Genomic DNA, 16,857 nt, shown 5'->3' on the forward strand with positions numbered 1-16,857 from the left:
TTGAGTAATCGCGGTTTTAAAATTTGGGACCATGTCAAAATGTATGGTAATTCTGTGACCAGGTCTTTTTTAACTAAAAGACAGCTGTGTTACATATATTATAAAGTGGTAGCAAAAGATATAACTAATAGTTCATTAAGAGCTCTACATTTTAAGATAAAAATCTAATTTTCCGAAAAAAGTGACTAGACATGTTCTTTCCGTGTACCCTTCATATATAATTAACAATGTATACAAAAATACTAAGATTGCTAAGGAACACCACTAGCAAAGGAAGTTTTTGATCCTATGTTGTTAATATAATATGTTAACCAACCCATTATAAGGCACACTGGCATTATATGGCAAAAATGGCCAGCCTCTATAGCATTTTTTCTTATGTAGTATATTGAGGGTTTTAAACAGGCAATGAGGCTTAAATCGTGTGATTTGTTTAAATCTGGCCCATTAAAGGGTTAAATACTATGTTGACTACTTTACAAGGAGTTAAAGTTTCGCTTGTTTTTTTTTTAAATATTAAACACAAGTCAAGCAAGTTATTAGCCATAATAAAACATTTTCATGACAAAGACATGACACATTGATGACAAAGAGAATTCATTCTTAAAAATATATCTCCCTAGAGTTTATTTTATGGTTATAAGACTTTTATCTGATTAAGTCTGCATGTTATTATATCTCGCAGTCATTGTTGTTTTGAAGCATTAAAAGGTCATAAAACTTCAAGAAATCACTGAAATCGCATCTATTCAATAGTCAACTTTATCAACCGGCAAACTAAAATCTATTTTACAGGATGTTGAGTCAGTATTGGACAAAACTGATAGATTCAGTATCACACAGTCAACAGATTCATCTGGTAAAATTTATACGAAAATGGTACATAAGGCGATACCAGTAAAGTACGCACTACGAGATAAGCTTGCTTGGTAAAGCGTCCATCATAATTATATTCTAGAATTTTTATTGCAAATCATAAATAAATAAACCGTTACCTTTTTAAAATCACAGGTATAGCAGGTCAACTCGAACAAAGTAGGCTGATGTTTTAAATGGTATGCAACAAACGCACGTTGATACAATATATTAACATTGGTAAAAATCTAATCACTACAAATCCCACAACAACGAGGTATCACAAACCCAAAAATATGAACTAATTCAAAAATAATCAACAATTTGTTTGCAAAATATTCACAACACGCTCGATTCTACAAATCTTACAATACGACACCGCATGACAGTTATTTTGGTGTTGCAATAGCTGTGAAGAGGCAGGTTTGTGTTGCTATAAAAATAAATATTAAAGTAAATTATAGTTGGTCAAACCAATTTGTCAGTCAGTAACAACCAGGAAAATTATACTCATCCCTTTCTTTTGGGTGCTAATACTAGTGTAAGACAAAGATAGTATGATTCTCTCTGTCTATGTTTGAAATGAGACAGTCCTTTGACAAACTATAATTTGTAAAACATTTTAATATAAAATTACTATTTGTTGTGGCACTTACAAAGGCTGATTTATAATTTATTGATTAATTATTAATCATCATCATCAAATACAAGCATGGAGTATAGAGTAACCTCTTTACCTCTACCATAAAATACAAGCATAATGGTTCTCGACATTTTATAAATCATACCGTCAGCGCCATCTATTGGATTCTAAGAGGTTTAGTTGGCTACCATATAAACCTCAAAGATTGTGCTTTACGACAATGAAACTAATATCGGCGTCAATTAATAGGTGGCGCGCAAGCCAAAATTTTATATCAACAGCTCCTAGATGGCGTGCTTATCATCTTAATTTTTGGAATTTCTTTAGGACCTAATTGTTACTTTTTCTTATTACTTTTATTGTAAACTAAACTAAACTGTATACCTATTATCTATTATGAACCCTTTATATATGTAATGTGTACCCTGAGTTAGCAATTATAATATAACATGAAAATTATCAATTCACTTCACTTATACTTGTAAGTATCTTACAACCCCTCTGGTGTTGAGGAATCGCTTACCATCAGGTGATCCGTCTGCTCGTTTGCCTCCTATTTCATAAAAAAATCTATAATTAGAAGAATAAAGCGACGTTTGCGAAAATATACCAACCTACATATTTCGATATGAGATTACTGAGTTACTGTGGTAGGTTCTTATGTTAGTACTCAGTATCTTATTGCTTATGAATACCTACTAAGTACCTACTTAATTTCTAGAGATAGAGATTAACCTCCTGAGTCCCAGGGGCCCTTATAAAGGCTTTATTCCAAAATTTTGTTTTTTAACTAATATTAAAGAAGACAAGGTTCCAAATTCAAAAACCAAACTTAAGTTCGAACTTAGGAGGATTGGAAAATCGGAATAAAACAACTCAATAATAAAACTGAAACTTTTATTCAACTTATAACTCTCTCATATAAATAACGCTCTTCTTAAAAATAACTGGAAGCCTCTACATACAAAGATAGATTAAAATGTCACTTAATAGGATAGATGACAGAAATAATTACAAAACATCGACATTATCGTATGCATATATAGAGACAAATAAATAATAAATACTGTCAATATCCATACTCCATGTCCATACTATATAGTAGTGTTACTCCTAATCCCATAGATGGCGTTGCTCAACCAGGCCGAAATCCTTTGCATACCTCTATTGTAAAATAGAACCAAATAGAACGCATCATCGGTAATGTGACAGTATTTACGGAGACTAGAAGTATATATTATTTATTTACCTCATACAGTCATAAAGAATTGATATACCGAAGTGCTAGTCGGACTGGTAGCGAGATCTCCGTACCTATATTTATCGCGAGTTTGTAGTAACATTTAACTAGAATAATTCAACTAATAATATAATGTAGGGAAATCGTTAACAAAATGGTAGGTAAGTATCAATGCTAAGAGCATAAGTCATAGTTACCTAGTTACGTAGGAATCTGTAAGTTACAGGTACATTTTATCCATTTAAAAAGGACAATCCTCAAATAATTTTACCTGATAGTTCAAAAAAGGGTAGGTACCATAAATTCAATGAAAACATTAAATTATTCATTTCAAAATTAAGTGTATAACTTTAGCATCTTCAGACTGTCAAGTACATCCATATAATACACATTTTTGTTCTTTGCAATTTAAGCAGCGATATCTCCTAATACTCGTATATCTGTACAAAATAAGCTTCAATAAAATACAAAATGTTAAGGTAACAAACAATTAAAATTAAACTTTACATTTTGGTACGGAATCTCGTGTTTCTTACAAACTATATGTATGTGCCAAAGGAGTCTATATTATCTTATACGTAAGCAGTTGGCAGAGTTCTCGCAGGCATCAGTTTTCACCTAGAAATAGACCACAAAGTTATAGAAAACTCGCTTGTAACGTCAACTACAACCCAGTTCGGATTATGTCGTAGGCAAGTAAGTATACAAAGTAACTAATAAATACGACTGTTAATCTCCTTAACGCGTGCCTCATCATTGATATAGATGACTCCAAAGCTCTTGAGGGCCTTCCGCGAAAATCGAAATTTCGTTATCTGCCTCTCTATTGCTTTTGAAAATTCGAGCGACAGAGAGGCAGGTAAAAAACTTTCGATTTACGTTTTTCGCGGTAGGGCCTCTGACATTCTTGAGTCGTGCTATCAATAACAATGGAGACATACTCCTATAAATGGAGAAATACCATTTATTAATCTGTGGAAATACTAGCCAGTCTTTATAGTTACTTGTCTCTATCGTAGCTAATATTTTTAAATGGGAACTATTGATTGTGATTGTGCACAAAATAAGTATCGTAATTTTATTGTGTTGTAAGTGTAACAGCTTAGACTGGGATTGGTTTTATTTTTCTTGACAAGTAAAAATGTAGGTACAGTCAGCTCAAAAATATCTGCACAACTCTTCTTTCATTACGTAAATCAGTGTTTATACGTTGTTGAACAGGTTGATCCATTGTAAGAATTTTCCTAAACGAAAGTGGTCAAGAGTAAACATCTTTTTAAATTTAATAATCTTATTTAAGTGACATGTGTGGTAGAGGTGCGCAGCGCGCCATCTGGAAGTTCTGGAACCTTGTCGGAAGGTTAATATTGGCACATTGGGCTGTAGCCGCGCGCATCATTTGACGTCTTTGGCGGTGAAAGGGTTAAACTGATATTGCTTTTATTCTTAGTTATAAGAACTCTTAACCACTGTCGAGCAATTTAAAATAATAACATAAATTATGTTACCTCAAAAATCCATGCAAAATACATGCTCTAAAACACTAAAAGCCAAAATTAAAACTAACGTAGTATTGATTAAAGATTTAGGTACCTATATTAGGTAGTTAAGTAAAACTAAAATTAACACATAAAATTCACAGATACATTCATTAATAATAAGTAAAAGACATCACAGCTAAAATACTAAGTAGCTATAGCTAGAAAAAATAACATAACAGGTGAACTGATATATTATATATGTTTGATGAATAAATATGTTTAAAATTAAAAGAAAATCACGCAATTTTATTCTTGATTCAATTTAAAATTCTGACATTAAAATTTTAGGTAGTATCTAAATATGTTTTAAACTATCATCATTTGTTTTGTTATATTATAATAATATGTAAATGGATGTGTATGTATGTCTGTATTAATATGAATAAATGTTTCATGATATCACGAACAAATTGAAAAGTCAGTTGTTTGGTTAATTTGTCGTTAAAAACACTTAAAAAAAGTTTTGCTCGGCGTTATATTTTAAAGCGTCGCTTGGTTAAATGCATCTAATGATTTTTTATAATATTTGCGTGATGTTCATATTCATAAATATTGTGTTGGTTTTTGATTACAGCTCTATATCTTAAACTAAAGCATTTCGTAATTGTTAGGTATATGTTACGGGGATATTGTAAAAATGTTTTAAAACTAGCTAGCGTTGTTGTATTACTACTAGCTTTTAAATAGCAATTAATTGCTAGAAAAATAATTTATATGCATAGCTAATATTTTTTTGTAATTTTCAAAAAAAATAAATTGATGTACTTAGGGCCAAAATGCATCGTTTAGACACGTCTATCGTTTTGTCAAAACATTCACACCTCAACTCTTTCTTTGACATCACTCTCTCGAACTGTACTGCTAGTAAACTTAGATTTTTTCAAACCTCAAATGTATCTCCTAAATTATTCAATGTCAATGTTTTTCGGTACTGTTAGGGATAACATGTAAAAAAAATTAGATAAGGGAAAAATGGAACAATTTACCATCTCGGGCAAGGATTTTGATGGACGATGTCGCTATGCGCCTCGCTAAGGCACGCTGAGTAAGCTTATGTAGCTCAGTTACTGCTGGTTGCTGCAGGTAACCTACTGGAGGGTAAAAGCGATTGGACCGTTGTTCCAAAAAATCGCGAAGTTGTCTTGCCCGAAGCGGTACAGTTTTAAATTGTTCCTTTAATTTAAACATTTATAGTACCTATCGCTTGCTGAATTGATAAAAAATTTCAAAAAACATTGTGCCCGTCATAATCAAAAATAAGGTTTACAATATCCCCCAACATTAAATAATTAGCATAGCGATGATAGTGACGACGGCGAGCAGCAAGCCCAGCAACGTCAGCCAGTCCAGCTCGGCCAGGTGCTGAGATATCATCAGCGTGTAGGTACAAGCTAACATCAACGTGCCATCGTGCCAATCGCGCTTCTGCGCGTCGCCTGCCAAAACAGAGGGGCTTAGAAAAATCAAACAAATTGGTGCGGGGATAGGGCTTAACACCCCACACTAGCGTCTTGAGCGTTGGCGCCTATGGAAAATGGCAATGGCAGTTGCGCCAACGTTGCGTCGGGCAGCAGCAATAGAGTTGACTAGACGCCGTCGCACTGTAAATGCTGGTGTGGGGTCTCTATGTATGTACAGCGAGTTTTCTTTACGCGACTCGACGCGCGGTTCATCCTCATGCGCTTCAAGCTTCTAACGATACAAATGCGCATCGACGGTGCGTTTAGAAAAAGCGGTGTGCATACATACACGTATAGGCCCACACTTTTGCAAGAACCAATACTTTTGACTTTGACCTTAGCAAACACAATGTGTCAGACCCCTAGTGTGAATTTCATTCGATAGCGTAACTTGTCGAGCTTTCGCGTTTGCGTATGTCTATTTATGTATGGCATTTTGAACAGCGCGCCAAGTGGGGCGTTTTGGAAACTCAAAATCTCATACAAAATTACTATTAACACAAACGCGTCGGTACGTTATGTCACGCTATCGAATGAAATTTGTGTTTGGATAGTTTTGGATTTACTTATAGATAATTGTAGGTTACACTCGACGAACGCTAAGATCACTCAACTATAGGCCAAAAGCTTCCAAATATGGTCCAAAATTAATTTGAATAACTTCGTTTAGGTGGAACTATTATTTGTATGTAAGCAGTAGTTCTATGGCTAAATATTTGTTTGAATGGAGTTCAAAAACCCAGACAAAACCAAATAGACATGGGTAATATTTAATTATATACGGCTTGAACTTTTAGATAATAGTTGGTCTTGGGCTACAGTTGAGTGGTTATACAGAATTTTAGTATAAGACTAACCAGAATAAGTTGGAAAAATAACTGCTCATTTGAACGAAAGAAGATTCTGTAAAGCCGTCATTTCGTGATTGCGTCGTTTCGTTTAGTGTGACCTACACGATTATCATCAAAATATCATGCCAAATTTATTTAGCGGTTTTATTACTCCGCTTGTTATGGCCGCTAGTATGGTGCTTGCGAAAGTTACGTCTAATATGAGACAGAAAAAGCGATGGTTAAAATGAAAACCAGACACCATGCATGATAATGGGCCACATACCTCGTGATTCGCTTTGTGAATTGTTTTGCCTCTTTGCTCGCCACGGTACTACGTTAGATGGCAGGTCTTGGCTCGCTGGCTCGTCTATCCGATCTACGGACAACCGCCCTAGTTGCTGATTCATAGTCTGAACTAGTTTTGGTGAGCTTAGCTCATCTCTCACTTTCTCAGGTTCCTTTTGATCAACACTGTGCAGTTTTAGATTCCCATCTAAATTGAAAATTGTCGCCAACTCTTCGGATGAATTGTATTCAGCCGAATCGGCGGCATCTTTCTTTACTTCTAAATCGTCTTCGTAAATTGATAAATTAACAGATGCTCTATTAGGTACTGATTTTGGCACTTCTTGAGTCACTTGGCTCAGTTGCTTACTAGCCTCAGTTATACCCGTTACTTTATGTTTATTGCTATCGTCATCTTTTGGTAATTTAGGAACAAATAACTTGTCATTAACTTGCGATATTCCAGCAATCAAATCAGAAATGCCGTCTTTTAATTCCTTGAAGGCATTTATTTCATTTATTTCTTGTAATTTTTCATCTGAATTCAAAAAGGGATTGGTTGATTTCAGTTTAGGTTTAGTTAATTTTCTCTCATTATTATAGTCAAAATCGTTCTGATTCTTTAATTCAACTTTAATAGAGTCATTCTGCACTGTTAATGGAAAAACATCTGGTACCAGCTTCTTCTCTGGAGTCATAACTGTGGTTTCTTGGGCCTTTAATGGTTCTTCAGTTTTATCGATATAACTTGAAAGCCTTTCGTCATCAAAATTCAACTCTTTCTCATGGCTGTGCTTAAGTTGATCTTCTACTCTGTTTAACTGATCTGATATTGCAAGAAGGCTGTCTTCAGTTTTTTGGCCTTTAGTTTGTTCGGTATCAGACTTCACATGCCTGTTAGTGGGTTCACTCACAACCTCAGAGTGTACGTTGACTAATTTTATTTCTGGTTGAGAATTATCATAAGAATCACTGGTTAGGCCATTCAAGAAATGTGACCTACTGTCTGATATTCTGGTATTTATATCTAGCCTTTTCTCCGTGTTATTATTCCTATTTCTATCTAGTTCCGCTAAAGCTACGCCTAACTTATTACTAGTGTCCATTGCTTCTTGTGCGAGCATAGTGAGGACCTGCTGAAATTCGTCTTTAGACGACCGCTTAGAAGCTTGTGGTGATCGATTTGATGGGGATGAACTTTTGGACTTATCACAAGATGCAGGTTTGGGGAGGTATTTATCGTCACTATGAATGCATGAGTCGTCTTTTGCGAAATGATGATTTGGCGAGTGCGAGTTATTGACGAAGAGACCAACAGTATTATGCCTTTGCTTTACCTTATTTCGAGGATAGTGCTCTGGCTCGTTGTCGTTGTTTTCGAAAGTGTCCCGCAAGCGCCTCATGACGTCACTGTTGCTATGAGTTTTTTGCAACGTTGCCACATTGCTCATATTAAGCGCGTCGTCGATTTCTTTTTGAATCATAGTAAAAATGTTAGCTGAAAGAGACCTAACTGCTCGTTTCTTTTTAAGATTAGCTGCAGATTCTTTAGTATAAGGATACTCGTTGTAACTGTGATTGTTATTTATGTGACCATAATCCTCTCCGTTAAACAACGATGAATGTCTAGCATCTTTCCTTAAACTTCTGTATGCTAAATCATCTGACACAAGATCCGGTGATCTCCTAGGAATAAATCGTGAGCGTCCCTTACTTTCAGGCGTCGCATGTAGATAGTCACTTTGAGGAGCAGGGGATACTGGTCCCAGAGGAATCCCAAAAGGTGGTTGTGGTTCAAGAGTTTTCAAACGGTTGTTAGTTTGTTTTATATTTCTGTAAACAACGTCGTCATGGACAATATCTGGTTCGTCCCGCCCCGAATATCTTTCGTCGTCTGAGGCATAAGGTACATACACTGGCGAAGCGAGCATGTAACTGATCTGTGCTTGTGCTTCCTTCAAATTTGGTTTTTCTTTAGAGAATGAATTCATTCTACGGAATGCCATATCGTCTTGTAATTTATCGGGCAGTGTTGATCTCCTTGATATCCGCCGAAGCGGCGTTGATGGTTGACTTCTCAACTGGACCTCGTCATCGTTTCCATTCCAGTCATTGAAGTGATCAGTGTATTTCGGAGTCATTGACTCTCGTCTTTCAGCCCTGTCAAGCAGGTCTTCGTCTCCTAATCCTAAGCTATTGTAAATTGCCTCAAGTTCGTTGAGAGCATCATCAAGGTTCGTTGATTTGCGACGTTCTGAACTCTTATCGTCGTCTGAAGGTATTTGATAGCTGTTAGTCACAAAGGTGTCAGATTTATGACGAACGTGTGTTTTAGAGGTCGGGGAAGTGACCGCTTTAGGCGGTTCAACGGTGAGCGACCTCTTATACTCGGTCGTTGCTTTCCACATTTTGGCACCATCTATAACATCTCGTGACTGATCAACGCTTGTTGCCCTATTCTTATTTTGCATGTCAATATTCTCTATATGACTCGGTATACTATTACTTCCCTCTGAATAATGGTGTATTCTAGGTGTATTCCTGACATGCTCACTGTTGCTTCTAGAGTTGGCATATATGTTCTGTTGTTTTTTCTGCCTTTCGGCATCGTCTAATTTCTTCCAAAATTCAGAAGCGTTTCTCGGTCTACGATAAATACTTTCAGCGACATTAACTGATGTTTGCGAATCGCTAAGATATTGATTTTCGTAGCCGTTTTGACTAGTTTTGATGCTTATAGGTCTACGAGATCTAGGACTGTGGTCAGCATAGTAGAGGAAATCATTCCTGGATTGGACTGGTTCGGGTTTAACTACATTGGGTTGCTCGATTTTATTTCTCCATGGTGGTGTAAAAGCATAAATTCCATAGTGATTAGGTTCAGCGGAAACTGATGCTGGCCTTCTGGGCTGCTCAGTTTTCTGATACAGATGTTGCAAGTATTCGTTGTTTTGTATAGCAAGGTGATCTTCAGAGTTTGATATCGGTCGACGTAGTCCATTAGGCCCATGATTAATCGTTCTCTCTTGACTCCGTCTCATTACTCGTTCGAAGTCGTTGTTAGGTACGCCGTGCGTAATGTTTTGATTGCTGCCCATCCTATCGGATACTACTGAATGGTTTTCATAGTACATCGATATAGGGGTTGCGACTTTTCTATGCATATCTCGAGGGGGTGGCACTGGTGGGGCTCGTTCATCTCTTTTAATATTTGTAACATTTCCTAGAGGAAATTTAACGTACATGACTTTATCTGCTTTTTCATCAGGGCGTGGCACAGATTTTCCCCTGTTATTATTAGCGTAAAGCGGTTCTTTGACAAAGTTACCTTGAAACGGTATGGAATAGTTAATATGTTCGTTGTTAATTTTGGCATTAAAATTAATTGATGAAGGGTAACTTTGAGTTGATGGAAATGAAGATATTGACTCGGATTTGATTGGTCGTCGGGTTAAATCGTTGCCAAGTTCAGGATTTTGATTATTTTGTTCTCGTTTGCAGGTGCCGTAACCACTGCTTTGGCTTGTGGGGGTTCGTGTAAGCATTTCTACTTCAGCTTTCGTGTATCCCTGCTGCAGCAGTTCGGCTTCCTTGTTGAGCTGGTTCTCTTCGTCTCTCGAGAGTCTTTTAATGTAGCGTTCGTTTCGAGCGCTTCGTGACCTCTTATTCAGCGAACTGTCACGTGAACGCATCAATGAGTCGTCGCTCCTGAATCGGACCATAGAAGATGAATTCGACGACTTCAAGGATTCTTCGTCGCTGCTCGATTCCCCTCTCATGCTGTTTCGCAACGCTTCAACTCGGGCTTTTAGACGGCCTTTCCTCGTCTTTCTCATCGTAGGTTCTGGACCGACTCTTCCAGACCTGGTGGAAACGTCATCCCTTAAGCTCAGCGACTCCTTTGACGCTTGAACTTCTCTAGTTTTGGGCCTGTAGTTTATGAAGCCAGCGGATGGGTCGGAAAGCACTCCATCGTCAGTGAAATCACGATCGTTAGGTTTAGCTAAGCTCTGGGCCCGCCTGGTTTCTCTTATAACTATATGGTCGAAGTTATTGACAGCAGGAGTCCTTTTCTTCTTTTTATTAGATTTCCTCTTAGACGTGGAGCGCAAACTGCCGCCCTCTTCGCTTTCTGATGAAGATCCGCTTTCTTCATCCTTCTTTTTTCGCCTGAAGAGCTTCCCGATGGACCACTTCTTGTCTTTCTTGCGTTCTGGGTCAGCCGGCTGCGAAGCTCTGATAACTTGGTTCTGTAGGGCTCCATGGTCGCCGTTGTAGGGGCGGTACGCCGCCGTGGAAGCCCCCGAGATGTCTCGGTGCGGCACCGGAGGCGAGTTGACTGCCTGAAAAACAAAAAGCATAGGATAAATAAAATAAATCAAAATTAAATAGATATCTAAAAAGTTTGGTTAAATAAATTTACACTGAAAAGTTCAACCAATTCATAGAGTTAGATCAAGACAACGATTTTGATAGCACACGCAGTCCAAGTGTTATTTATACGCCATAATTTCATAGAAGTTTGACGTTTAAAATAACGCTTGCACTGCGTGTGCTATAAAAATTGTCGCAGACTTATCTTGGTCTAACTCTAGCGATAAAATGGTATTATGGAAATAACACATAATTTACATAACTAACGACAGTTGTTACGAAGTACGAACGAAAAACTCGCCTAGCTGTCTAGAAGATAAATTAGTCAAGGGCGTTGTGTTGGCTGCTATTCAATTTTAAGAATTTTATGAATAGTTTCTTTGTTTCTGAAGCGGAGTAATATGGAATTTAATAATTGTGATTTATGTATACTTCCTAAAATGCGATATCATTGGTTTATCGTGGATATCTGAGGTTAAAAGTCCAATGTCAGATTCAGATTTGTTTACGCCTTTTTTGCCAGCTAACTTTTAAATTGGGTATGGTGACTACAAGTTAACATAAATCACGATTTTTACCTACAGTACATGTAGTTGGACTTATTGTAAAATGTTATCAAAGAACTCACAGGCAGGAATGATCTGAAAAAGTTGTTATTCGGTCGTTCCGCTACCTCAATCATGGCAACCATAATTCTCACATAACACTGTATTCAAAATTAATTCACAACCCCCGACACTAAAATAAGTCTAAACAACAAAATTTTCACATCGCTTCTCGCTTCTCATGTTTTTTACAAAATTATATTTTTGACCATTATGCGACACATTGGCGACACATTTTAGAAATCCGCTATTAAATTTAACACTATCACTAACACTGATTAACCTCAGTAGGTTCGATAACTAGTCCCTATACCAAAATACTACACTCGATTTGTTAGAAAAACAAACGCGTAAGTATTTTAAGACATTTTCCGCGCGCCGGGTGCGCGTGCGTCTCGCTCCGCTCGTCCCGTCGACTCGTGAAATCTCGACATTATTTCAGTCTCGCATTCTGTACAATACTTATATCAGATTAAAACAACCTTCATATCTATGGAATAGGGGTTATAATGCGTAAATCGGTGGCTTAAGGTGCGTGAAATCCATGTTATCCTATATTCCGTAGCTATAATAACACGGACGGCTCCATTGGGCATCGGCTCCACAATCTTAATTATTTATAAACTCACGAGCGGTTATTTATTTTTATTTTGTATGCAATTCTCAGTTGGGAACGCATGGAATCTACAGCTGAACTAATTTATAGAGGTTGGTAATGTTTACTGAAATAAGAGGGTGATTTATTCAGGGTGTTTAGTTTTAAATAGGTAAGTAAATCGTAAAGGATGTTTTATGTGCATTGACAGATGAATGAGGTGTAAGTAGTTGTTTGTCTATTGGTGACAGGACTTGGCAGCTTGACCTGAGTAAGCAATTAAAGAACATTGACATTTTATTATTAGTTATTACCCTTTGTTATTTACATCCCGTTTATTTTCGTTTCGAACAATAACAAGTTTAAAAGAAACGATAACATTTTGAGGCAATCTAAATTTTAGGAACAAACAACGTTAACCTGTGCATTTTATTAATTATAATAAAATCTACGACATGGTTTTCGACGGATTATGTTCAAAACTAGATCTTATTTACCTATATGAACGGGTCAAAACAGGACGATCCAACTGCAAGTTGTTATACACATCCATATTGGAATGCAGTGTATCTAAAATTTATTTATGACTTAACAACTGTTTTTTTTTTCTAGGACGATGGTGAACAAGCATACAGGTCATCTGCAGACTATAGACGCTTTAAGCTCCTGGGTGCCTAGCCAAGGTGACAATCGCTAACGCTACGACAACGAAACGATTTGTGTCTCTCTATCACTTCCATATTAGTGCGACAGTGACAGTTGCGTATCGTTCGCTACGAAGCGTAAACGATTGGCATGTTGGCTACGCACTCAGGGGTTTCAAATACGCGTTTTCACCCTTTAAAACACCTACGCTCCATTCTTCAGCCACATCTTTAAATCAAGGCAGTGTCGTAAAATAAATGTATTTTCTCCCACTTTATTTAAGAGTCCCCGGCAAGCTCGGTTCTCCACACAAACGTAGTTACGCTCTCATTTAAAAACGACTAGCTAGATTGCTCTGACTTCTCTGAAACTTAGTACTTACAATAGGATAAGGTATATCTAGGTCTGAAATTAGTTCAGCTTCAGATACCATAGTAAAAAAATACAGCGAATACAAAACTTGTTTTTGCTCTATTTCGGTTGTTGCTGTATAAACTAATTTCAGACCTAGATACACCCCATATCATTGTATGTGCAAAGTTTTATTACAATCCAACACGTAGTTTTAAAATGAGATGGAACTCCGTTTGTATGGGAAGGTGAAATTCGGCCCAGCTTGCCGGAGACTAAATCTCTCAATGAATCGTTAGTATCGTTCTCTAACTATAACAGCTAATGTGGCACTTCTGCTAATGGCGGTGCACGTTAATGCGAGAAAGCTTTTACAGGAGTACTGCATTTGCCGACTGTATCGAACAGATTACTCGCCATAGATGGGAAATAAATAATAAATAAATATTATATTTAGGACATTGTTACAAAAATTTACAAGCTCTTAAGCGATAGACCTCTTGTTTACATATGTCTTTGTATATTATGTGTGTTCTTTGTATATTTATTTTTAGGTTGTGCAATAAAGAGGATTTGTATTAATACTTTCTTACACAAATGGACTCAGTACTTGTAGGCTCAATAAGACGAGTATGTATTGTGTGCAAATCGCGGAAAATATTATAAGCCACGACAAGGCACCGCATGAGAAAAATGCGAACTTTCATGAGACGCCTCTAACAACTATCAGATAACTAATATGTCCCTCAGAAATATAGTCATCCGCAGCTAAAATAAAACTTGCAGTCATCACACATTGTAGTGTAGCCCCTAGATCTATCATCTGTAAAGACTCTCAACCCAACCGCTAGTTTTGCGTCCACGTCAGCACGTCACATCCACTGAATGCCAGGAAACTAAAAGAGTGTGTGTGTGGTAACTTCGCGACCTTCGTGAACTCTTCATAAACACCGAAAGAAATGTTTGCATTAAAGTAACAAAATATTTTGTTACTACTTACACAAAAATTGGGATTTGTGAACAACAAAATCGGTTTTAGGGTGTTGATCAAAATTTTTAAGGTTCAGTAAATTTTTGAAGTACTCAATGAGTTCGGCAATTTTTTTTTTCTGTGAAGCGGCGTCTGTAGGTGGTCTATGATCGAAGGTCAATCTTCGCTTGACGTATCAAGGAAATGCTCTCGACATTTTCTAAGCCAATCTATATTCTCGTATAAAGTGCATTTCGAATTTCGTTTCCATCTTAGAAAATTGAAATCTAAAAAAACGATTTCTGGTTTTGTTTCCGCATTACGTCACGTTTAATATCAATTTGTGGAATTTGATTGTAAATTGGACAAAAAAACTTACGGACCACCTGATGCTAAGCGGTTATCAAAGCTAAGCAGGACACTGATGTTTTACAAATCTATAGAGATAGACTCCTTTTTTCTCTGCTTTTTTCTGTATAATTAATACATACCATAAAAAAACAAGCTTTATTTACATGAAAGTTAGTGCTTACAAAAATACTAGACCAAAATACTTCAAGTTTTCATAAGACAAGAACAACTTGGAACGCTTCAAAAGTTTCATGCTTAAAACTAGTGCTTTTCAGCTGCCATGAAAGCCGCCCAGTAAAGGCATAATTTAATATCTATAGATTATGTTGGTCCGAAATAAACAATTTTTTTTATAATGACGTAAAACTGCATTCATAAAAGTGAATCAAGTGTATATTCCGGGAGTAAATTTTATTGCTTACAGAATTTAATTTCTATCTGATTTTTTAATATAATTTTTGACTGTAATCGCTGGTGGCCTAGCGTACCTCCACCTTACAGAAAACCGCAGCCAAATAACACTAGACCCTACTCATAGTGTTGTGTTCCTGCCGGTGAGTAAGGTTGCCAGAGCTCAACGAGGGTGCGGAGTGTTAGGGTCGGCAACGTGCATGTTACTCCTCTGGAGTTGCAGGCGTACATAGGCTACGGAGACTGCTTAACATCAGGCGGGCCGTATCCTTGTTTGCCACCGACGCAGTATTATTAAAAAAACACGATAATCATAGCAATCGAATAAAACCATTAGCTCCTCCAACACACTATAGCCCTTAAGCTAAGTAGATGTCCGTCCCTACAATCACTCAAGAAAACGGAGTATCAAAGGCTACTCCGAATATAACTCGAGATGAGTCAAGTGCACGTGTCGCTTTTGAAACACTATTTTAGGGTTCCTTTGTATAGGCGAACCTATTTGTATTAGTACTGAAATAAATACCGATAAATTAGTCCGAGAGATGTCTATTAGGTGTGTGTGTATGTGAAGTAACAATGTAATTTTGCCATCAGTAATATAATTTATACTCATATTCATACTCATACTCATATATTTATTCATAATAGTTCGTTTTAAATGTCACAATATTATAAATTATTTACAAAATATGATTTGTATTGTAGCTAATGTAAATGTAACATTTTACATAATAATATAAAAATTAAAATAAATTAAATCTATGTTTAGGAACTTATTTCGTACTCCATAAACTCATTAAAGCTATAAAAAGTGTGCTTGATAAGCCAGCGTTTCAGACGCATTCGTGACATGACTATGCAGTCAGTTGTACACAGTCGGCCCCATCACGTGGGTTAGTTTCGATGACTATATAATTAGTTATGACAGCTATACAAACTTTTGACAGCTAAAAACAAACTCGGCACCTGAGGCCCTAGCCAAGATGTCAATCGTAAAGCGACAAACGCCAAATGAGAAGAAAAAATGTATCGGGACGATGCTACGAAGTCACGTGACGGTATTTTTTTTCAGATTTTTGCTCGTATCTCGAATATCTGTACGAATAGCATTATAATTACTTCGAACAAAAGTTTCTACATAAAACTTTCTACAAATTAGGTTATATTTATTTTTACTCTACGATCAATACTTTAGAAGCTACAGGGTGTTTAAGTTAACAAAGAGATGAAAAATAGACGACATAAGAAAACGTCGTTTCTTCGTAGTTGTTCATCATAACTGAAATTTTTAGTATAGAATAAGCAAGTTAAGTCACCTGCTGATCAAAAATAAAAATGAACCGGCCAAGAGCATGTCGGGTCATGCTCAGTGTAGAGTTCCGTAGTTACCCATCCGTCAAAATATACTTTAACGATATAAGAAAACGTCGATTTTTCGTAGCTGTTCATCATAATGTCTAAATTCCACACAACGAAATGCCACGGCGTCAGATCGTCAACATCTCCTGAGGATGCCACGTAGAGCCGAAACACGTGTCGATTATTGTTCTTTTGGTGGTGGTTTGTTATATTTTTTGCGTATTTATTTTTGCGGTGGGAGGGTGGGAAGTGGGAACATTAATTGCATGTAAAAAATACGGAAGTAGGGTAACGGGTTAGCAACTTAGCATTGATTGACTAGCATGTTATCTTTTC

The 16,857-nt window shown here is 36.7% G+C and overlaps 2 protein-coding genes across 5 annotated transcripts in view; both read right to left on the minus strand.

The window, feature by feature from the left end:
- Positions 1-1,192, minus strand: part of LOC134745597 (supervillin-like) — a 247,688-nt gene extending 246,496 nt beyond the window's left edge. The window contains exon 1 of one of the 2 annotated variants that reach the window (XM_063679671.1): positions 996-1,192. The gene's annotated coding sequence lies outside the window, so the exon portion shown is untranslated. The remainder of the gene's footprint in view (positions 1-995) is intronic. The other variant, XM_063679673.1, reaches the window with a different exon arrangement.
- A 1,186-nt stretch (positions 1,193-2,378) lies between these two features.
- Positions 2,379-16,857, minus strand: part of LOC134745600 (uncharacterized) — a 190,396-nt gene continuing 175,917 nt past the window's right edge. Inside the window, exons 1-3 of one of the 3 annotated variants that reach the window (XM_063679682.1) lie at positions 11,860-12,267; positions 6,856-11,200; positions 2,379-3,356 (exon numbers count right to left, since the gene is read on the minus strand). In XM_063679682.1, coding sequence (XP_063535752.1) covers positions 3,346-3,356; positions 6,856-11,200; positions 11,860-11,922 — 4,419 coding nt within the window. In that variant the 5' untranslated portion in view covers positions 11,923-12,267 and the 3' untranslated portion in view covers positions 2,379-3,345. Of the gene's footprint in view, positions 3,357-4,537; positions 5,716-6,855; positions 11,201-11,859; positions 12,268-16,857 lie in introns of those variants that run through there. The other 2 variants (XM_063679680.1, XM_063679681.1) reach the window with 2 other exon arrangements.

Source organism: Cydia strobilella, chromosome 11 (assembly GCF_947568885.1).
Source record: "Cydia strobilella chromosome 11, ilCydStro3.1, whole genome shotgun sequence".
Lineage (NCBI taxonomy): Eukaryota > Metazoa > Arthropoda > Insecta > Lepidoptera > Tortricidae > Cydia > Cydia strobilella.